This window comes from Epinephelus lanceolatus, chromosome 19, assembly GCF_041903045.1.
Source record: "Epinephelus lanceolatus isolate andai-2023 chromosome 19, ASM4190304v1, whole genome shotgun sequence".
Lineage (NCBI taxonomy): Eukaryota > Metazoa > Chordata > Actinopteri > Perciformes > Serranidae > Epinephelus > Epinephelus lanceolatus.
The window spans coordinates 15345444-15369426 of record NC_135752.1 but is presented as its reverse complement, the minus strand read 5'-3'; the positions used below and the strand labels follow the sequence as shown (position 1 = coordinate 15369426).

Below are 23983 nucleotides of genomic sequence, written 5' to 3'. Positions count from 1 at the left end.
CTTATACTGTGCCAGAAGGAGAAACATAGAAGAGCCATGAAAATATATGATGTGTATGACATTTTACTGAACGTTAAACTTATAATTTCTTCTGAATATTAACCCAAAATTAACTGAAAACTAATTCCACAGTTCTTCTAATGTTTGTCTTATGTGTTAGCCTTTGTGCTGGTTAAAAAGTAAACTTAGTAGTGTCTGTGTTTAAGAACAACTCAGAGTTCTTTACTTGAGTAAATCTATTGCATTCTAGTTTTACACCACTACATTTCAGGGAAAATTATTGTTCTTTTTAAACCATTTATTTGGCCTCTGTAGTTACTAGTGTCTAGCAAAAGTTAAAAGAGCTGTATACAACACCCAGAGCATTAATATAGCAGCAAACAACTATTTGCTATGTAAAGCTATAGTGGAGTAATGGTGTCCTGAGCAGAGAATGAAGTTATGCTCCGTCTGTGTGTGTTATTATTGGAGCTTCTCCGTTCTTTGTTCTGGGAGCCAGTCAGACCGCATGTATTCCACTAGCTAGCTAATCGTCACCACTGCATTTCGCTCATACGGCAGTTTCCGCCGATAACGCCATCCCAACTCACATTAGAGGAACAATTGTTGTTGCATAAGCACAACACCCACCCTCCAATTCCCTCCAAAGTTAACATCATTTGCTCTGTCAGCACTGTTACCGTTGTTAACAGTGAGCGCGTTTACATGCACACTAATAAACCGATCATGATCTGATTTCTGGAGTTACCTGATTATTCAAGTGGTCGTAAATAGCATAATCCGATAGGCTTTATCAGATAAAAGCCATTATCTGATTATGAGAAATCAGATAAACACACCTAGCTTTTTCCCCAATAGTCAGATTATTTGGTGCATGTATACCCTTTAATCTGGTTTCTTTCGGGTTTTGCTATTTTATACTCCCACTCCACTACATTTTAGAGGGAAATATTGTACTTTGTACTCCACTACGTTAATCTGACAGCTTTTGTTTCCTTTCAGATAAAGATTTTACATAAAATAATATATTTTTATATTGTGTTTAAATTGTCACTTTTATTTTATCTTACTTATATGTTATGCACTTTGTGTGACAAGTTTATATACCATACACTTGTATATTGCTCTTTGCAGTACTTTTACTCCGAATCTACCCAATGTATGTAAAATTGGCTCCACACTGATAAACTACACATTAGAATGCTCTCACATGTATTTGTTAATGATAAAAACAAACAGTACTTTGAGTTTTATGTCATGTACTTGAGGAGAAATCCAACTGAAGGACTGAATCATGTAAACCAGGGCCCGTATTCCTAAAGATTCTTAGTGCAAAGAGTTGCTCCTAGTGGCCAAATTCTAAGAAAATTCTTAGAATCTTGGTGTTTTCTTAGAATTTCTCCTAAAAATTAAGAGTAGATCCTAGTAAAGATAAAAGCTATGCCAAAAGAATCCTAGCTCCTAAGAGTGCTCCTAAGGTGAGATCTATTAGGAGCAGGGAAGAGGACTTTTAAGCAGCTTAGGAGTTCCCTAAGCAGAGGACAAAATGGCGGAGGGAAGAGGCAGGAGAGATATTCTCCAAACACTGGAAGACGGTGAATTATTAAAACGCTACAGATTGGATCGCACCGGCATTGTTTTTGTGGTCGATCTCATTAGAGATGCACTGACTTCTCCCACCCAACGCCACAATGCCATATCACCTGAAATGAAGGTAATCACAACCTTGAGGTATTTGGCAACAGGGAAAATGCAACAATGCAGCAGTGATGACTTGGGTCTGTCACAACCCTCCATCAGCAGGGTCATCAATCAAACATTGACAGCATTGTCACAACCTCACATTGTGACACAATTTGTTAAATTTCCACTGGATGCCCGCACTTTGCAAGCCCACAAAAGGGCATTTATGGACATTGCAGGATTCCCTGGTGTTGTGGGTGTAATTGATGGGACACATGTCAGAATAATTGCACCATCAGAAGATGAAGCCATCTTTGTGAACAGGAAAAGATTTCACAGCATCAATGTTCAGCTTGTTTTGAGTGCTGACTACAAAATTTTAGACATTGTTGCTAAATGGCCAGGCTCAACACATGATGCCAGAATGCTCTCTGAGAGTGGTCTCAGACAGCTTTTCGAGGGACATTATGTGCCAGCCAATTGCCACTTGTTAGGGGACAGTGGCTACCCATGCAAACCATGGCTCCTAACACCTTACCTCCAGCCACACCAAGGGCCGCAACTAAACTACAACAGGTAACCCAAACAATATAGAATTATGCATGGACATAAAATGTAAATTGCATGTTGGATTATCCTAGATATTTCCATCAAATAATGTACATAATGTATAATGTTTAATTATGTCTGTAGGGCCCATAAGAGAACAAGGGCAGTTGTGGAGCATGGCATTGGCCAAATGAAGAGACGCTTTCATGTCCTCCATGGAGAGGTGCAGCTGACCCCTGATAAAGTCTGCAAAGTCATCGTGGCCTGTGCAATACTGCACAACATTTGCAAGGCTCGGCAGATTGCAGAACCTCTTGAGGGTGATGGTGACGAGGAGAGCGATGATGATGGTGGTGAAGAAAACATTGACTTTCCACAGGGGAACTTGGCTCAAAGTGGACTATGTTACAGAGGCCACTTTACAAATTTACATTTCAGGCAAGTTACAGTATATGTAATTAGAAAATATATGTAATTAGAAAATGTGTGAATGCATTTAATCAATGTACCACATAGTTTTACCAAACATCACTTACAACAGTTACATACATGACACATTACTCAAAGACACAATATCTATTTGTCACTCAATTTATTTTTTAGGAACTGAATTTTCAGTCTATAGTACTCCTCCTGTAGGCAGAGAACTCTTTTCTGCTGCGTTAAGACATCCATCATCAACTCTAATCTTCTGTCCTGCAGGGATGGTGTTGGAGCAGCAGGTGCAGCAGGCAGGGATGGTGTTTGAGCGGCAGCAGCGGGCAGGCTGGACTCTGTCTGATGGTCGTACACCTGTGATGTTGAGGGGCCCGGTTCCTCTGATCGCTCCATGCTACAGAAAGGGGAACACATTTAGTTTAATTATTGTTTTGTTTTAATTGATTTAGTAGAAGGAACATGCACAAGCAATACGCTAAATGGTTTATGCAATGTATAAACACTGTGCTTAATATTTTGTTTTCCTGCCTCTTGATATATGAAAACTCATTTGTTCTACCATTGTTGCATTTCAATGGCCTGCAACATTGAGGAGTCAATGCCTTCCCTCAGCCCGGTGATGCCAACTTCTGACTGCCCCAGTATATCAAATACTGTTTCTGCAACCTGGGACAGCTGCTTAGAAGGTGGTCCACCCCCTAAAAGGAAATCCAGTAAATCAATATATACACAATAATTAGGCATTTCAATTAACTTTGCCAGCAGGTGTAAGGAAGTGGTATATCACTCACCTGTGCGTGAAGCTTCACGTTTTTGTGCCGCAATCTCCTCTTTTGCTTTTGACTGCAACACATACCACCGCTTCTCGCAATCCTCACTTGTGCGCACAACCAACGGAAAGGAGGCATTTATCTGTTGTGCTATAGTGTCCCAGGCTTGCTTCTTGGCTTGCACTGTGACACTGGGGCTAAATTTACCCCTCAAAACACTTTTATGCTCATTGATCAATTGAGCCAAAAGCAAACACTGTTCCTCGGTCCAGTTGGGTTTTCTTGTTCTTTTTCTCTCCATTGTTGTTCACTAGTTTGTAGCAGATGTAAAAGCCAGACAAGCCTACTTCTTATACACCTGTCAGCAATCAAGGACATTGATGAAAGCTGTGCTGTGTTACACTCGTTAATACCAAATTAAGTTGAGATGTTGATAGTTGAAAGTACAAAAGCATGCAATTAATAAAAGCAAATTAATATAACCATCACTATGTGAATATGTGGGCATTCAGTAGGATTATTTTATAGTACAGTTTACTACTCATTTAACATGTATTTTCTTTTATGTGATATGTTATTTACAATTACACAGTCTTCATAAGATTAGATTCCATAATTGAGTTTATCAATTATCACCAAAAGTAAGTTTTTTATCCAGCTTTTAGGATCAACCAATCACAGCTTTGGAAATGATGACTCATACCTAGCAACGGGGTCAACCACACCTCCTCACTAAGATAGGAGCTTCTGTCCATTCCTTGCTCAGAGTTCTCTGAGAGTGTTCTGGAATCACTCGTAAGCTAAGACTCCTTGCTGGGAATTTTTAGGCTAAGTTAGGAGCTCTCTGAGAGGATTCTCAGAATCTTTAGGAATACGGGCCCAGGTTTTTCTGATTATCAGATTATTGAAGTGCACGTAAACGTGTCAAATCGGATTATTACCATTACCTGATTATTCCCAGTTATCTGATTATTGTGCACATGTAACTGTGCTCAATGTTCATGCTATTAGAACCATTGTTAGCTGCTGGATCAGCCACCTCCATGTCGAGAGCCATGTTTAGACAATTCCATCCCAGACTCTGAATCAAAGCTCTGAATGTTGCATAAAACTCCTTTAAAAAAATTACCATAAAACTTCAAATAACAGCCCTGAAATCAACTCAGTTTTGGACAGGCCTTTAATTTCTTTCACATAAAACTGTTGCTCAGCAGAGATTGGGAAATATGATCAAACTGTTTATTTAAACCAGTAGGCTATGAATAGTAGTTGTATAGAACTTAGGCTTCAGATAATATGTCAATTATGAATCATTTATTTGATCTCGCTCTGACAGACAGCACATCAGAGCGAGAGAGTTACGACACTCGAGGATTACAGCACTCGGCATACTGACACAACACCACTTTATCCTGTTAAAACAATACTCACAACTTGGATTAATTTTTATTTAAAACCCTTTTAGTTCTTTTGATCTGAGGACCCTTACGGACTAAAGAAATATGAATAACTTCTAGGGTAATCAAGGAATGAACACATGATTTGAGGTAGCCAGCAGGCAACCAGTCCAGGCATCTAATTGAGACAGGCCTTTATTTGTCAAAATGTGTAGCCATGCCGGGCTAGTAAAATGGACTGGGTGTTTTATTAGGACAAGGCTTTTAAGTTTTACAGTAAATAAAACATGAATATCTTGTAAATTAGAAGGCATTGTTTTAGACAATTCTGCCCAACACGGTTGAAAAAAGGCTATGTATAAGCACACTGTAAGCCCTTATCCATCCATGACACAAAATTTTAATGTAGAGTCTACACCAATGCCTCGCATTGTCAGAATGACACAAAAACACTTCCCTTGTGAGCTTGACATAATTTTTGAGTTTTGAGTTAATTTGACTAAAATTGATTAAGCTGATTTCGCCTAATTAGTTGTATATTGTATACTTAATATATTGTAGTGTGCTAGGGTTAAATGATAGGAGGTTCCCAACATGCTGTGAGATTGTATTTAAGGCCATCAGCCAAAGAAAACTGTTTAAATGTGTTCTAAATCACTCACATTACCCATTACACAGTGATTAATGTTTCTGTATGTCACAATGGTTCTAATAGAGTACACTTAATAATGTGGCAAAAGATATTTTGCACAATGAGTTGAGTCGTAGACACAGTTAGTGACTTCCCGCCTCTGTGGATATTATAGTGTCTCACATAAAGTTGTGCTGTGGTAAATTACAGAGCACTTCCTGGTTCAGAGTTTATCTCTTTGCCTTGTTCTTGCAATTGAGAAACTTAAGCTCACCACAACACATTTTTATAATTCAATGAAATAATTATAGTAAAAATGTTAAAATGTGTAGTCAATGTTTTCATGTTCATATGACAGAATTAAATACTCAAAAAAAAAAAAAAGTAATGTTTAACTGACATAGAATTCCTGTCAGATTAGGGTCATGTGACACATTTATTTTGTGTCTGGTGTACTCAAATCTTTTATGTTACTGTATTGTACTAAACTAAAAGTTCTTCTTAAATAATTTCTGTTTTAAAATGTACAGAAATAGCAGGATGATCCTTTAAGCTGTGTAGCCTAAAGTCTAAGTTTTATTTTAACTTGCTCCAACATATTTCTTTCACAGTGGGTCACAAAGTTCAAAAAGAAGTTATACTCCATCATGGACAGGTGCTGCTGCTGCCAGGGGAGACTGTTTGACAAAATCACCTGTCTTGAGAAATTAATGAGACTTACAACTCTCCCTGTCTCTCTCTTTTTTCAGTGTGTGTGTGTGTGTGTGTGTGTGTGTGTGCGCACGTGGTGTGGTGAAGGGACCTCAGTTCATTCACACAGGCAATCTAGGAGTTATCAGCTCCAAGGACAAGCAAATAAAAGCCACCCTGCCTGTGCGGGGACATTTTATCAAGCCCTGCTACCCTGGATCTGGTCACAAACAAGCCAAGAGCCAACTCTTCTTTAGATCCACCTGCTGAAACATTCACCTGTTAAAAAACAATGTCACAAAGAGCAAATGAGAATGAATCTTTAACATAATTGTCCATGGAGTAAATCATAAGAAAACACAAACACACTTGTTTGGGCTTCTGAAAAATGATCAGACAGGCTCATACTCACCGGCCTCTGTTTCTATGTTACGTCACAACACTGACCTTAATGAAACCCTGCTGGGAAGTTAAGCAATAAGTTGGCCAAAAGGTGGATAATTGTAACTTGAAAACATTCTGTTAATGTTTTGCCAAGGATCATATGGACAAACCTGTACAATATCTGATTTTAGGGGAATACTTTACCCACAAAATGACCATTTGTTTATCGATTACTCACCCCTCATTTTATGAGATGGAAGGACTGGAGACTAAAGAAGTGGTTTTGAATCTTTTTTTTCACATACTTTTTCTTCAAAAGTTAAAAGGGGACCACAAATATCATTAAATTGTATTGTCAAATCAAGTGGACATATACTTAAAGTTCAATTGGAAATGACTTCATACTATTTTTTATGACGGCTACTTTTGTGAAGCAACTTTTACAGATGCTACAATACTGAAAATGCCATTTGTTGTATATTAAAGGAGCACTTACTCCCCCAAACGACTCTTTATATATATATATTACTCACCTTGTGTTATGCTGAATTTGTGAAGAAAACTTTGTTTTTCTTGCATGCCTCCACAGTGAAAGAAGAATCCAGAAATTGAGAAAATTCCAGATGAATGGAACTCATAGGGGTCCACGTTTAACAACAGCAAAATTATATCATAACATCTGTTTACAAACTCTCACACAACTTGCGCAGTATAATCCAAGCCTCATTTATCCAGTCGTATTCTCAGTACTTCCCAAACTCATGCATTTCACTAAAATTTCACTATTTAAAAGAGTCCTGACTGGATAAATGAGACTCGGATTAGCCTGCAGGAGTTGTGTGACAGTTTGTAAACAGATGTTTTCATATAGTTATGCTGCTCTTAATTGGGCCACCCACTATTTCAATTCATCAAGAATTTTCTCTGTTTTCGGATTTTTCGTTCACCATGGAGGCATGCAAGAAAAATATTTTTTCTCCCCAAAATTCAACTTAACAAGGGGTTACTAACTGATATACAAATGATCTATGATTTTGATGATGTCAGCTATTTTTCAGATTAGCAAGTTTCTCCACAACCAATCCATGCATCCCCTGACATTGCAGAAGTACAAGTACCACTGGTTGGGAATCACTGATTAAATGTTAGGGCTTCAGGGGGTGAAACTCAGCAAAGCGAATCAAACCTCCAGTTAAAGGGATGCTATTTCATTAACTGCTCTAGGTGACAGGTTTTTTAAGAAACTGATCCTTGGGGACATACCTCTACTTATAGTGTATCCATTAACTATTTTCTACCCATTAACTATTAACTACTAAGAATTTGGACATTCACTCTGTAGAGTTTTCTAAAGTGAAGTATTGTAATCATTGAAGGGAAAAAAAATCTGTTTTCCTTGACATTCTCTTTCAGACAAACACATGACTTGACTCTTTGACTTGCTTTTACTTTATAGGTATCTCATTTAACTCCTCTAAAGTAAGGCTGTATAGTCTGCTAACATTTTGGGCCTTCATCTCCACCAAACTCCCTATCATATTAGATAGATTTTCCAGTTTGTGTTCACCTAAGTGTGTTTCATTCAGCTCACGGTGACTTCCAGTGAAACCTTGCTATTAAGGCCCTGTTGCCTCACCGGGGCAGTTTTTTGGTCTCCCCCTCCTCCACCCCTCACCCTCTACCTCTGGTCAGGGTCGATCAATACTTCCCCTGTAGCTTATCACTAATGTGGAACTGGCTGTTTGTCCAAAGCCTGCTCTGTCTACATAAAGACTTGGAACGGGACAGCATCAAACCCAAAAGCACCACATATCACCTCATGAACCTGGAGCTCTGGACGCACTTCTGGACTTTTAACTGTTTGGAAAGACTTGGGGGACAAAGATACGCCGGTGCGAGAGGGTAGGAGCAGAGAGGAGAGAGTGGCCGGGAGGATCAGGAGCAGGAGGATGAGAGCGGGGTATGAATGAATGAATCCTGGAGAGAGGATCCACTTTAGAAACTTGAGGTGAGTTGGATGTTGTCTTAAAATAGGTCAGAATCCTTTAATAATGTTTTCATCTCATAGTTTTATTGGTAAAGTTGATCATTTGTGTGTCATTTTCAGCACAGAATTATTATGTTATATGGTTAAAAGCAAAAGAAATAAAGATGTACTGAATCTAGTGTGACATACAGTCAGAACCAACTCTATTTACAACTACATGTGCTAAATAAATTAGCAAAAAAGTTTGTTATAGAGAAAGACATGGGGGTCACACAGGTGTTCTTTTACTTTCTTTACTTTCTTCCTGACACTCACACACTTTAAATGCACACAGCTGCAGCCATCCCCACAATCAGTAAAAAAAAAAGGACACGGACTTTGGACACTTTGGATAAGCCGTGTGTATTTAGTCAGCATCACTGTCACCATTTTCCGTGGATTTTTAAGTTCTTCATTCATGTTTAATTTCAGATTATAAAGTGCTACATGTATAATTATGAATCACAGCTTACTCTGTTTCTCTCTACTTTGTTTCATGTTCTCACTTTCACTCTCTCCACTACTCTTCATGTCACCAAACTTCTTTTTCCTTTATCTCACCAGGTCGTCCATCCACCAGTGTGCATTAACAATTCCTCTGTCTGCATTATCTCCGGTAAATGTCCTCCAGAGCTGTGGAGTGTGACAATGGTGTTTGTGTCCTGTGTATCAAACGCCATTATCACACTAAATAGCTACAGTGTGAAAAGAGCCTCAACATGTCCCTCAGTCAGTCTCCCTCTGTTTGTATTGTGGCTTCTGTATCTGAATTTTCTCACCATAGATTTGTAATAGTTCCCTCATTCATTCTGTAAATCTTAGAAATGTGTTTATGTGACACCACTGAGGAGGAGCTGAGATAAAAATAGATACACTGTGTTGATACATGGTACATGATCTTGAGCTTCTGAGTGTGACCCACTTACTTTTGTGTTTGAGGTGCTAATTTGCTGCTGGAGACCACCTCCTCTGTGAGTACAACATAAAAATAGACGGCCCATTTGTTTTTTCATGCTGTCGCCATTTCTTGTGTTGACATCTCTCGAACTTTTTCCCAACACGTAAACAGGTAATCTGATCTAAACAACTGTAGCACTACATTTTAAGACCGTACAACTGTCTTCATCCTACAAATGACATAAATAAAGTGTTTGTTTTTTGTCTGTTGCTACAGAGTGAACTTTTCTCACATTCCTATGAACTAAATTAGACAAAATGTTCACATTTGATGCACATCTTCAAACCCAGCCCCGTGTACAAAGACAAGCAGATATTTGCACATCAGTGTCAACCATGATGCAATACCCTTAATCCCTCAAACCTGTGGGTCAGAGGTCCCAATACAGAAAATGTCTTGATTTAAAGGGACAGTTCACCCCAAGATAAAAAAAATACATATTTTTCCTCATACCTGTAGTGCTGTTTATCAGTTGAGATTGTTTTGGTATGAGTTGCAGAGTGTTGGAGATATCGTCCATAGAGATTTCTGCCTTCTCTCAAATATAATGGAACTAGATGGCACTCGGTTTGCGGTGCTCAAAGCTCCAACAATTACATTAAAAAAACTTTGATTTGTCAAGATAATCCACAGACCTTGTTGTGAGCAGTTTCGTGTAGGAACTATTTTCTTTCTACCAAACTACACCCGCCAACTATATCATCACACAGAAGGAAGTGTGCATCTACTCATGGACAAGAGGCTTAAGCTTGTGACAGATGCAAACATTAACGGCGTCCTCCTCGGCTGAGCTGTAATGATATCTAGCTCAGTGGTGCTAGGTGAGCTAGCAGTAGATGCAGCATTGATATAGTTTGCAGGTTAGTTCCAACATGAAACTGGTCACAACAAGGTCTGTGGATTATCTTGAGCAACCAGAGTTTTTAAAATACATTTTTTGGCGCTTTGAGCACCACAAACTGAGTGCAATCTAGTTCTATTATACTGGAGGGAAGGCAGACATCTCTACAGCTGATATCTCCAACACTCAGCAACTCACAACAAAACAATCTAAACTGATAAATAGCACTACAGGTAAAAGGAAAAATATGTACTATTGATTTATCCTTTTAACTTAATGAAACATAAACCAGAAAGCCTCTCCAACCAGCAACATCTCTTTAATGACAAAGATCAACTGTGTGTGTACACGCTGGCCGAAAGCCTCAACCTGAGAGCCATGTCAGCAATTTGGGTCAGGGATTTAAAAAGCAACAGTGAGAGTAGGACAGAGGAGCTTATTATATGGAGACTGTGTGCCATTGAACAGCTGGTATGTTATTGATATCATATGTATGCAGACAGGCTCTGAACGGGTTTAGTTTCACATGTCAGTGACTTAGTTTGAGCTAGGCCGCAGACTGGATCCTTGAAATAATGCCAGAAAATCAAAAGAAGATTTGCATCAGGTAATAAAATGACAAATCAATAAATCACATTTTTTCAGTGAATACATTCAAAAGTATACTTTACACAAGCTTTACAAAATGAGTTTGTTGTTTCCAGAATAAAATGTGAGCTCATTCTGAATCAGTACCTTTTCCTATATGAACATTATAATGATATGACACTAAATGAATACATGTTCATCAAACACCTGTGTCACCTCGCAAACCAAACACACAAAACTGACCCACTCATACTGAACTCAAAACAATACGTCCTCTACTGTGTGTAGTTCATCATACAACCTATTTAAAAGACATTTCCTCTAATCAATTAATTAACAAGTTCATTAATTTAATGAACTAATAAATTTGAAAACATCACAGAAGTAAAAAAACAAACAAAAAAAGTGTTGTTGTGTAAAGAAAAACTATCGAACTTCATCAATAAAGCAATCTCTCTAAGACATCAAAGTTCAACGCTGTCGACAAACATCATCATTTTCAAGTGTCTGTTAAATTTGTCACAGTTTACCCAAAACTCGTGAAATAAAGTGTAACACTTTCATTCAGAGACCATCTCTGGTCTTTAGAATAAATATATATCTCTCAAATGTTCAACATGAGATGTAGCAAAAACTCCTATACAACAACAGTGGCTCCCTCCAGAGTCAAACCCATCTGTCTCCTCTGTCATCTTCCACCTGCAGCCCAAAACTTTCTGATTCATCTTTGACAAACCAAACTCTGCAAGACGAGGTCCAACGTGAGCAAAGCAAATCAAATCAACTAAACCCTCACCAGTTCAATAAAAATGAAATCCCCATAGTCCAAAGATTCTCCTCCTATTATGACTTGCCCTTCATTGTTGGCCCAAATGTTTTCTTCTTGGGTGCAGCAGAGGGTTGGGGTTTGGGTTTGGGAGCAGATGCAGGCTTTTTAGGTTTGGGCTGCAGGGACTTGAGGCCCAGGATCTCACAGTATTTGTTGCACTGGTGCAGAGCTTTGAACTGGTCAATGAAGGAGGTGGCACAGTTTCCTTTGAAGCCCTTATATCTAAAAAGAAATAAAATAACTTGTCACTTTGCATGTATTAACAATTTGCATCTGTTATTGGTGTAAAAAAAAAAAAAAATACTCACCCTTTCTTACAGGTGGCTATTCCCACATCAGTGAGCCTCATTCCCACCCCTGAAAATCACAAAATCAGACTGATTTAAGCGCTCTGAATGAAATCATTTGCAGATACAAACATTATAAACTTGTATATTTGCACATTTTTCCAACCTTGCATATCAGTAACCAGCAGGTTGCCATCAGTCTTATCATACACCCAGTGCTGGAAAGCACAACATTTCTGCCCTGCCTCCGAGTCCCGTCTCATCAGGTTGATCTCTTTGCCGTCCTTGACTGAATACTTGACAAAGTCGCCGATCAGCTCCTCCTCCAGGGTGGCGTATGGGATGTCATTGGATGGACGGTGAACCAGGTAGATGGGAATGATCCTGGTGGAAGTGTGAAACAAAATGACATGAGCTGTGTGTGTTTCAGACTATTCTGAAATAATTAAAACAGAGAGTTATGTTGTATATTATGTTTACAGGTTGTCATGTGTGTCACTCACTCTGGGATCTCTCCGAAGGATTCAACAGCCTGAGCTGCAGTGGTGTACGCCTTGATGTACTCTCTCGCTGTGTTCTGGACCTGGCACTCCTACAGAGCAAACAAAATTAACAGAGGACATCTCATAAGATCTTTGATGAAATATTGTGTTTATTCTGTTTTTGTAAAAGAATAAAACTCAAAACTGGATGATTAACATATCAAAATAAAACCAGATGGCCCCAAGTGTCACATTTTGCATGTTATGTAGGCTATGTTTAGTGGCTCTCCCCCTACAAAATGCATTTTTGAGTCATTTCAATCAGAATTCTATGACATTGCGTCAAAAATTTGATTCAGAAACATTTCCATAAAATTCTCTGCACAAAAAATGCTTATTAAAGGTCTAGTGTGTAGGATTTAGTGGCATCTAACGGTGAGGTGACAGGACTGAAACTTCTCCCACGTGCCAAGCAATGGTTGTATATGACAAAATGGACATCATGTTGCCACTTCCTCCTGCTGTACAAAAATGAAGCCCAAGTATCCCTGATACGGCTGCTGCCATTTTACATTGGTGACATCAGTTACAACACAGTACCGATCTCCGTGTTCCCATCTATACACCTGTCCAACCAATTGCGAGCAGCACCATTGATAGTGAGCGCACAGATTGGCACACACAACTGTCAACCATAATGTCAAACCCCCTTTTAATAGCATCAAATAACTAATTAAAATCAAACTTATCAGAAAAATGAAAGCTTGAACATACATCAGTGTGATAAAATGACCATAAATGACAGAAATCATCTTTGGGAAAAATGTATCTGAGGTGTACTTTGATGTTTTTAGTTTGGCCCATGTCCCATCTGCGAAAATGGAGAGGGTGGGGATTATGACAAATACTGCAGCCAGCCACCAGGGGGCGATGGAGGTGTTTTGGCTTCACTTTTGGGGAGCTTTCATGTCGTCCATCTTTATAAACAGACTGTGGTGCCAACTGTGTAAGAGAACTCCAGTGGCTGACAGGAAAACATGTATGGCCATATTTAGAGCCAGTGTTTGATTTATCTGCTCTGGGCTACTGAATAACAACATGGGGGACTCCCCAGAGGAAGTCCTGTGATGTTCTTACCTCTACAGCCAAGGTAAAGTTCTTCTGAACAAGCTCATCGTTGTTCTTGGTCCCGTAGCTGATAGAATTGTGTACTTTGAGCACACAGGGGTATCCAGGCAGTAACAGAGGGATCTGACCCGCCCGCATCTTGGTCCGAAAAGCCCGCCGGTGCATCCCCTCCCCGAAGTGAACCTTTTCAGTGACGATGCTGACAGGTTGGTTCTCTCCAAAGCATTGGTCTGTTAAGAAATCCTCTTTGAAAATCAGCCTGGAGCAGTGGACATCCTCCTCCTCACTCTCCATCTCCACCGGGGCAGCTAGAAAGACAATGTGTCATCTGTTATCTGTCAAAATCCAAAACAAAACTGAGCCGAGCTTTTAAAGCTCAGAAAGTAACAAAGATCACAACTTACATATGACAGTTTTCGGAGTTGGAGGGATGACAATCTCACTGAGCACTGTAAAATAGTCAAAAAGAAGAAATGTGTTGGATATACATTTTTAACGACATTTATGTTTTAGATGTTGTCATTAAATCATGTTTTTTTTACCTTCATATGTGAGCACGTAGTCCAGGGTGACTGATCCATTCAGACTGGTGAGCTGACACTGGTACTTGCCCAAGTCTTTGTGGGAAGCATTGGAGATGGTCAGTGACACTCTGCTCTCGTCCCCTGCGCTTCAGAGAGAGGTACCAGGGTCACAAAATGCACCACACAAAGCCACTAATCTCTACACAACAACCTACTGGCACTATATCTGGCAACAATCTTTTTCAATAGGTTATATACATTATGGCAATCCAGGATCCTTTCTATGCCAAATATATGAATTGTGTTGAATTTGACTGTGTTGATTGCTCATCTTGACGAATGTCAATCGACTAGAGTATTATGCAAGCAAAGGTAGCTGTAGACAGGTATAGGCTATATAGAAGGTGCAGGTTACACAATCGCTGCTGGGCAAAAAAAATGTAGATTTAACGTGAAAATAGTCTCCTTTTTTTTTGCTTTAACTTATCGTTATGAAGTAATTCTTGATTGTCCCCAGTAGTGGAAATGGCAAAACAACCAAAGTAACTGGGAAAGACAAATTGCAGTGTGTCCTGCGTTGTTGTTAGTTACTTGGCACAGAGGACAATGGAAAATGTTCCAATGGTCTTTGTAACAGCCGCGCCAACAATAACAACATTTTGAAACACTGGGGTGGAGTTGAAAAGTTTCCACTTTAAAGGAAACAGAATTTAAACCCATAGGTCTGCTTTATCCCTGCAGGCAAAGTATTGCAAAGCACATTTTCCTCTTACAGAGCTAATGGTGTTAATGTGGGGGGGGAAACCAGAGTGTGGGTCGGGATGACATTATCAACAGTTATCTCAGTCTGAGTGCAGTGTGCTAGCCAGTGGGATACAAACATGGACTCACATACACACACTGCCAGATTCTACCCCACACAACAACAAGAGAAGCTTTGGTTACAGCACACACACAGGTAGCATGGCTTCATTCTCTCCTCAGGATGCCATTACTCATCTTTATCTTCACATGTTTTTCTTTTATATTAATGCTCTGAATGTTATAAACATTGTGTAAAGATGAGGGTTAAGTAAAAAAATACATTGTAAAACTCCTGTAAAGTGAGTCTAAATACCTTCTCTTGATCTCAGACAGGACAGCGCCATCTCTGCGCCAGGTGACTGTGTGGTTGGAGAAGACAGCCGCGAACTGACACCACAGGCACAGACTCTGGGGGTCCCCGCTCACTGACACTGCCTGGATAGGTTTTACCACCTTGGGCTCTGCAGACATAGTCATATGCTTTTATTATGAGGTGTTTACACACCATCATGCAGGAGAATAGCAGGAATTATGAATGTGTCACAGAGTGCTTTGCAGAGAAATTGTTTAATGTTATATCTCTTACCTTCCTTGGGTGGGATTGTCTGTTTGACCACTTCACTGTACGGCTTCTTACGAGTTGCCCCTGTATCTGCCTTGGGCTCCTCTCCCTTTGCCTGGATAGAAACATCTGGCTTTGGTAATTTAGACTCCAAAGCACTGACAATCTTTCCAAACTTATCCTCTGATAGGCGACGTCTTTTGATGATATCATCTTTTAGAGGACTGGTGAACTTTTTTGGCTGTTGGTCTTTATGATCTGAATGATGCAGGGGTTGTTCTCCCTGCAAAGATTTATTCTCTGGTTGCTGGGACTTTTTATCATCTGACTTAATACTGTCCTTTTGAGCTTTCCCAGCTTTAACGCCCAGCTTGGCCTCAAACATATCAATCCTTCCTTTTGCATTCTTTGGTTTTGCTCCATTTTCTACTTCGACCAGTGGCTCAGCTACACTTTTCACCGCTGTTGCATTTGGAGCATGCTTCTTTTTCTTCTTGCCGTGTGGCTTGTTTGGAGCCTTCTCAGTTGCTGCGCTGGTCTCAATTACCAGTTTAGCCTCCTTGTCCTCAAATGCAACTGGAGTGTTCTCACTGGTGTGAATTTCCTCGATAAGAGGATGAGTTTCTTGCTGTTTGCAGACCTGCTGGGCCGAGACATGGGGAGATAGATTCTCCTGTTTCTTGGAAACTTGTGCACCATAGTGATGACCAGTTGATTTGTCCTTTTTGGAGCGTGCCTTGCTCTCTGAGCTGGACTTGTGGGTTTTGTGTGGCATATTTTCAGCTGTTTTCTGATTCAACTCAGGCTGTATGGCTATGGAGATGGGTTTTGCAACCCTGGAAACAAATGGGTCATTTAATTCTAAAGTGATGACTGCAACACGGCTCTCCTCTGAGACGACGAAATGATCTGCAGGGAAATCAGCCAAGTTTGATAGTTCTCTACTGAGGTCATGAATCTCCTTGAGTATTGTTTTTCTTGCAGTAACCAAGCCCGGTTGTTTCTCTGGTGAAGATTTCTCAGCAGAGTCTATTGTATTTTCCTTTTTTTGAATCACTTCATCACCTTCCAAAGATGTTTCCTCAGTAATCCCATCCGAAGTTGGCGAGAGAGCGCAGGGTTGTGTGTGATCACAACTGTTGTCATTGAGAGGCCTTTTGGCACAAGTTTGCTCTCCTTCCAAACTGCAGCTTGTCCGACAGACTAGGGAGGAGCTGATACTGAGAGGAGCTAAGGGCATAATAAACTTGGGACTCTCCCACTGTGGCTCCACCTGACATGCTCCGTCAAGGTCTGGTAAAGTGTCAGACGACACGTGTGTGTGGACATTGAAGTTCGGGACAGGTTGTGTGGGCACACCTGGCACGTGTGAGCTTGTCACAGCATGTGCGATGAAGAAATTAAGATCTGTTGATGGTTCGGTTCCTTTACAATCGACCTCGGCTGGCCTCGTGCTCCTTTTGGCTTCCTGCTCGGCAACAGAGCTCGGCTGATGGACACTGTGTTCACCTGTCACTTCACACACTTCATCTCCAAAGGGCTGATGATAAAAATAGACAAATAATGAGACAAATGTCAGGTAATTATAGACTTAAATATATTTAATAGATCATGATACATTTGAGTAAGACTGACAGACTCCACTGATAGTATAGAATAATCCTGGCATCAGTATAGCTAAACAGGTAATTATTTTAAAGGCAGATAATGCACTTAGTGGGTTACAAAAACATGCTGTAACATTTAGATGCATTCAACACATACCTTTCTATAGAGCCACAGAGCAGACGTATATGAAATGCCATGGCTCTATATCTGATCCCACAGTCCATACGTCCTGCACGCAACTGAAACCTACACTGTCGCTGTTATAGACAGCAGCTCCAGCTATGCCTTGCGCACCTAAGCCAATCAAAAGCAGTCTCTCAGGTCCATGGACCTGTTGGTGCTCTGATCTTGGCTTTTTAAAGGAGATGCAGTGGGAATGGGTGTGTTAAAGGGTGCGTGCATAAAGAGAGAGGGAGAGAGAGAGAGAGTAAGGGAGGGTCGTGTTTCAGTGCTCAGCTGTGCTCTCCTCTCACCTCCCACCCTGACACGCCACGGATGCATGCTATTATCATTGAACTCTCAGCTATTATTAGATGCCATTTCTGTCCATCTGAAGTTTTCCTCTCATGCACTCCCTGTTTCCTTCAGCACACACAGCTGTCAGTCTTTGAGATGGGAGCCAAAGGACTTATCCATTAATACAGAATCAAGCCCTGGGTGAGAGTCCTTCATGGGTGCAAAATGAGTGGCTCCGATCCAAAGCAAGGCGACAATACTCGTGAGTCTCATACGTGAATTTCGCTCTCCGCTATGTACCTTCTCCTGACAGGCTATCAATACTGTAAGGACAACGCTGACAAGGACAGTAGCGGGAATATCTGTTAACGTTCTGGCCATGTTGCCACATTGCATGACTGTTTTACGTGTTGGCCAGTGCGACTGATGTGAAGGTGATCGCTGTTGTTCTCTCCGTTACAAAGGGTGAATATTTCCACTGCTCTCTCCGTCACATACCTCAGAGAAAGTGATGTGTGTTTGAGCGTGTGTGAACGTGTGTGTGTGTCTGTATGTGTGGGTCCACGATGCATGTAAATAAATACACAGTCCCAAGGTTTAATTCTAGACATGCACTCATTCTTCATGCTTCTCACATAAAGCAGACACATGACAAACTTTTCTGAATTATCAACCTCTATAGTAAGTCACCTTACCTTCTCGATTATCAGCCCTCCAGGTGTATTTTGTCCCTCCAAATCTGTATCCTCTGTTATCTTCAGTATGATTGTATCTTCCTTAGTGCTAATGGAAATGTTTGACTCGTCAAATCCACCAAAGAGAGAAAGGTCAAGCTCAGCAGAGGATGCACACCCAGAGATCACATCCACACTCCAGGACGGGGCCACCGTAGCACCGGATGACCCCGTGGATGAGTGCTGGTGTGTTAGGCATGGAGAGCACTCAGCCTGGCCGCTCAAGGATTCGACGCTCTGGGAGCCCTCTGTGTCTCTGAGCTCATGTCCTGCAGCTTCAAGGCACAAAGTAAGGCAGCTCTGCCCAGAGAGGACGGAGCCCTCTGGGATGTTTTGCGTCTCTAGAGGCCGATCCTGGACACCCATGGGTGGCTGCAGTTGTGCCTGCACTGTTGTCTCTCGACCCTTTATCTCTTTAGACGTCTCTGGTTCTATACGAGTATTTACCTCTGCTAGTGCCTGTGTCAGAGCATCTATTTCAGCCCCGATCTCTGTGAAGGCAGCTGTGAAGTCCTCCGGTGGAGCTGTGATGATCCCAGTCCAGTCGGACAGTGCACTTGCCCAGCTGTCCACTGATGACCACCTCTCAACTGGTGGCCCCCAACCTCTGGTGTCATCGCTGGACCAGCCAATCCCCTCGCTACTCTCAAAGCTGTAACCTGATAGTTGTGTCTGTCTTGGGATAAAAGACAAGTCACCGGTGAGCCCCTCTTGCATCACAGAATGTCCTGTCAAGTCTTTGGCATCCTCACCTCCCAGATACTGGCATGCGTCCACCCACAGCTCGACAGGGCTCTCGCTTCTCTGTGGTCGGGGGGTTGAATCAGCAACCTCTGCTTTGCCTTGCCTCCCATCATTTACCGACATTAAGCCTGCCTCACAGGCATCCACAGCAGGTGGCCTCGGATGCTGACCCGCATCTGACTCATTGTCCACCATAGTTTGTTCGTCAATAGAGCTGTGAGGACATAGTGTCACCACATTGTCTGAATCATACAGCGGGACATGTGCATCGCAGTCAGGTTTTTTTTCCTGTGTTTGTGATAATGGCTGGTATTCAGGACATTGACCTTCCTGGGGATCTACACTAGAGCTCAGGATGAAGTCCTGCGTGTCATTTTCAAAGATATAAAGGTCTGACAGAGGTGCCATTACTGTATCACTCTCTAAACTATCTGACTGATGTGGGAACGACCTTAATAGAGAATAGGCTCGACTGTGGTCAGAGCTGGAGAGCTCAGTGACAGATGACTCCGTCGAACCCTCAGAAGTAGATGACATCGCCCCACATGGTTGAGGTGCACTATTTTCTTGTGGGTCTTGTTTAATGTGAAACTCTGAAAAAGATTCAGATAGAGGCGAAATAAGGTCATGAGAGAAGTGAGGTAAAAGAGGTAATGCAGGTTCTGATGAGCCAAAATAGCTACAAACCCTGAAAGCATCATCCTCTGGCACAGGCTCGGAGCAAAGTGACAAACACTCTGAGATATTATAGCTGGATGATAAAGGCTTCAAACTGTCTGAGATGGCGCTTTTCTCCTGAGAGGGGCATTTGGAAACATTTGATAAAGGCTCAGTGGATTTATCTTTAAGGTCTGATGGCTCTGACACAGCCTCTGCTGCTGTCTGGTATACAGACAGCTTGTTTTCTGTGGGATTGTGCAAAAAAGAAAGAGGGTCTAAATCCTTAGTCTGTGTGTCTGTGGGAGCTGGTGGTGACCATGTTTGGTCATCCGTGCAAGGGAGCGACGGATCCATTGGGACTTGTAGTTGTGCTGCTCGAGGAGATTGTCAGCAGCAAGATTCCAGCTGTCAAACAGCAACTTCGGGCCAAGTTTTGTGACAAACAGCAAAAAGTTCTGCATATAGACTGTTGGTGCCTGGCTTTTCTGGTGTCATTTCCTCCCCTGAGTCCAACGGTATACTTAGATCCTTTGATTCGGTACCTGCAAAGTAAAATCAGGCAGTCAAATAATCCGATGTTCACGTGTATATTTACCTCCTCAATCTGAAATATTTAAGATCTCTTTCTGGCTGTTTATCCTACTCGCAGGAGATGCCCCTTCAACTGGCATGTTGCATCTATTTTAGAAGCTTTTAAAGGACACTTGACATACCTTATCAACAGGAAACCTGCCTGTTGTCGTAGCTGATAAAACTGTGTGGTGTGAGGCGGTTGTGTTTTTGCCAGATGCACACTACACTCGGATTTCTACTCTCTTGCACAACTGAAAAAAATATGCCTGATCTATATTATCAATATATTATAATATACACTGGTATGTGGGATTTTGACATCAGACAGTGTGGGATTCATCAAAAAATGTAAATGATCTTTTACACAATCCTGATCAGTCATTACTAGATATTTACCGATATAGAAAACACATCAATATTGAGTTGACAAGCCTATTGAGCTGCTAGTAGTTACATATTGAGAGAATTGTTAAGAATCTCTGGTGCTACTTATTAGTTCAAAGGTCCAACTTTGCAGTACACGGTATGGTAAGGAAGGTAACAGTCTCAGTTTATCGGCTGCAAATCTATGAATGTTTCCACTTGTCTTTTATTTGTACTAAATTGAAAATAATGAAAAATATACAAATACAAAAAATATGTTAAGAATACACTCAGATTTAATACCACTTTCTTCTGCTTTTCAGATTCTTCTGATTATTTTTTTCTAAAGCAATTACAGTGATACACACATTCAGCACAAAATCTGCAGCTTTAATTAAAGCTGATATCTGATATTTCTGAAACCACAGTCTGTGGAGGTGTCTGTGGTATTGTGTCCTCAACACTAATGACACTCCAGACTTCATAATTTGGTAAAACACATTTAGAATAAGGTGTTTTTCCATAATTTTTAAGTAATTATATTGTTAAATTGGAGGAGTTATGCAGAGAGAGCAGAGTGCCATCTAGTTCCATTATATTGGAGAGAGGGCAGACATTTCTATGGCCGATATCTCCAACACTCCACAACTCATACCAAAACAATCTAGATTAACAAACATCACTACAGGTAAGAGGAAAAATATGTATATTTGTTTTTGTCGTGAACTGTCCCTTTAAAGGTCCCCGTGTACCAAGCATGAAGGATAACAATGGTGACTGATGGTGGAAAACGTGAATGGCCCTATTTAGAGCCAGTGTTTGGTTTTTCCGTTCAGGGCTACTGTAGAAACAACACGGTGGACTTCACTGAAGACAACCTGCTCCATATGAAGATACCAGCTGATAGTAAGGTAACAAAAACACAGCCATTCTTAGTTTTAGGTGATTATACACTAATGAAGACATAGTCATGAATAATATACCCCCCTAAATCCACCACACTGAAGCTTTAACATGTGTTTCCTCTTATTCTCCTTTTAGATTGCTGCTGCCATTACTGTGTCTTAAAATCACAACGTGTCGCAGTGGTGTGGTGGTGTTGTTGCCTGTAGTGCTGCCCACTACAGGGCACCTGACATACATGCATAGGCCTAATATGAAGTGTTGAAGGGGGAGGTTTCAAACCATGCACCCTGATATACAAGATTGCAGGAGGGGAACTGGTGGCACAGACACTGGAAAAATACCAGCACATCTTCACCCATGACCTGCATTTGTGACATTCCTGCTGCAGTGAAGGACACCTAGGAGAGAGCTCGGGCCTGACATGTTTCCTGTGTTTACAGATGCTATGTTTAGTAAGTCTGTTGACAAACACCTTGAATATATGAAGAAAATTCAGTTTTTTGAAGCTGCAAAACATATTAAAATCCTGACAAAATGAGGTGAAATATTGTTTCCCCATTAATTAATCCAATTTGTTTGCTACACCACAGTCACATGCAGCACACTGGCTCTATATTTAGATTTGATTACGGCCTGCATATTAATAGTCCATACACCTGAGTTGTAATCTACTTTTAGAGTCACACTGAAGGGTTTAAACGAATCAGAAATCAGTGTTGTTGGTATTGTTGATTAGTACATTAGATGCGACTTGATCTCTCCTGACATTAAAAAACAATAAAGCTGTCAGCACCTGCGTGACTGAAAGCAAGAAAGTGTAACTGGATTTCATATTGAATGTCTGTGCCAAAATAGATCCATCCTCGGTCACATTACCCCCCCATCAAGAGCCTGCTGCGTCTTTAAAGCGTCTGTATGTGGAGGACTTGTTTGACAGATGTATGCTCAAGTAGATCAGGAACACAGTTTTAAAAAACAATTAAACAAGCTGCCTCAAAATGTAAGACTTTCTCAACACTGACAGCTACGCATGAACGGAAAACTAGACAAATATTTACCAAAATTCATTACACTTACAAATCAATTTGAGGAATTACTTCCGATTCTTGAAAAAGTGTGTTATGTGTATCATGCAGCACAACACAGTGTGTGTCCACCTATCAGCAGTCCAATACAAAGCAGTGTACTGACAACATCTACCATTCCCAAAGAAAACCGTAAACAACGTCAACAAACGTCAACGTCACAGCTGAATCACCACCCATGATCAAAGTATCATTACTTGAGGCATTAAAGCAGTTGTCTCACCCTGCGAGGAGGATTTTCGTCATGCATGCAGTACGTACCCTTGTCATAGCCGTGTGGTTGAGGATATAGACATATGATGTGGGACTTCAGTATGAGCTCAGGGCTAGAGCCGGCGGTCTTGGGGTGTGAGTCTATTTTTAAATGTTGTCCCCCCGCAAGTACAAAGTCAGTTACCTGATATTGCAGACATGTGCTGTTCTTGAACATTTAACACTCAATATCTATATTTACAGGCTGTTTCAGCGATGGGCTACTCTACAGATGAAGATGTTGACTTGTTGGTGTTACAGACATTTAATTATGGGACGTTTTTTAATCTGGCCAGAGAGAGAAATAATGAGAAACTTTAAAAAGGGGCCTATCAGGATCATTTTTAGGTTAGGGTTAATATTTGCAGTTTTACTAGAACATGTTTACATGTTTCAATGTTCAAAAACACTTAATTTTCCTCATACTTTATGTGCTGGATTATCTGTATTCACCCTCTGTCTGAGACGCTCCATTTTACTGCCTCTCTCTTTAAGCCCCCCTCCCTAAAAAGCCCAGTCTGCTCTGATTGGTCAGCGTTTCCGGGTGTATCTTACCCCAGCATCTCTGCAGGTGAGGAATGACTGTAACAAAGGATAGTGGAACTTTATACTGTTGAAAAATCAGCAGTAAAAGCTTCTAAACCAAAATCCTTACGACCTGACATGTTCCAGCAGGAATATGATCCAAAAAATGGGGAAAAAATTACAACACCTGTAAACAAGATTTCAAGTTTCTTTGATGTTAGCATGTAGCTACATGTAGCAGTGTGCCTGGATATGTCACAAGCTGAAGACATCTTGTTGCAAAAGTAGAAAAGAAACATTGGAAACAGTATTCAGCTTTGTCTGAAGCCTGAGGTTATTGCTTATAAGAATTACGTGACATATGTTTACTTCATTATTTGAAACTTTGACCATGTTAAATATAAACTTCAGACACTGTAATACTATATATGTCACAGAAAATAAGGAAAAGTATAACAGGTCCCCTTTAAACAAGCCCCCCCAAGCACACATTGGAGTTATAATTA

The 23983-nt window shown here is 40.8% G+C and overlaps 2 protein-coding genes and 2 long non-coding RNA genes across 5 annotated transcripts; 2 read left to right on the top strand and 2 right to left on the bottom strand.

Moving 5' to 3' along the window:
• Positions 1 to 2793: 2793 nt before the first annotated feature.
• LOC117269514 (myb-related transcription factor, partner of profilin-like) lies at positions 2794 to 4366 on the bottom strand. The gene is made up of 3 exons (XM_033646540.2): positions 3462 to 4366; positions 3230 to 3368; positions 2794 to 3064 (listed from the first exon to the last, which is right to left on the bottom strand). Exons 1-3 carry the CDS (start codon positions 3739 to 3741, stop codon positions 2809 to 2811), a joined length of 675 nt encoding a protein of 224 aa, XP_033502431.2. The 5' UTR covers positions 3742 to 4366; the 3' UTR covers positions 2794 to 2808.
• Positions 4367 to 8262: 3896 nt separating this feature from the next.
• On the top strand, positions 8263 to 12803 carry LOC117269661 (uncharacterized). The gene is made up of 2 exons (XR_004502750.2): positions 8263 to 8550; positions 9133 to 12803. It is a non-coding gene; the product is annotated as an uncharacterized LOC117269661 (long non-coding RNA).
• alpk2 (alpha-kinase 2) lies at positions 10025 to 23056 on the bottom strand. Of its 2 annotated transcripts, XM_033646856.2 has the most exons (12): positions 22962 to 23056; positions 19801 to 20315; positions 18331 to 19706; positions 15596 to 17111; positions 15323 to 15470; positions 14224 to 14351; positions 14086 to 14130; positions 13691 to 13989; positions 12575 to 12663; positions 12238 to 12455; positions 12093 to 12141; positions 10025 to 12006 (listed from the first exon to the last, which is right to left on the bottom strand). In XM_033646856.2, exons 3-12 carry the CDS (start codon positions 19648 to 19650, stop codon positions 11799 to 11801), a joined length of 4020 nt encoding a protein of 1339 aa, XP_033502747.1. In that variant the 5' UTR covers positions 19651 to 19706; positions 19801 to 20315; positions 22962 to 23056; the 3' UTR covers positions 10025 to 11798. The 2 variants fall into 2 exon arrangements, with proteins under 2 accessions (XP_033502747.1, XP_033502746.2); XM_033646855.2 differs by having other exon boundaries at positions 18331 to 20315.
• LOC117269660 (uncharacterized) lies at positions 17587 to 22153 on the top strand. Its single transcript, XR_004502749.2, has 3 exons — positions 17587 to 17897; positions 21546 to 21620; positions 21751 to 22153. It is a non-coding gene; the product is annotated as an uncharacterized LOC117269660 (long non-coding RNA).
• Positions 23057 to 23983: the final 927 nt, after the last annotated feature.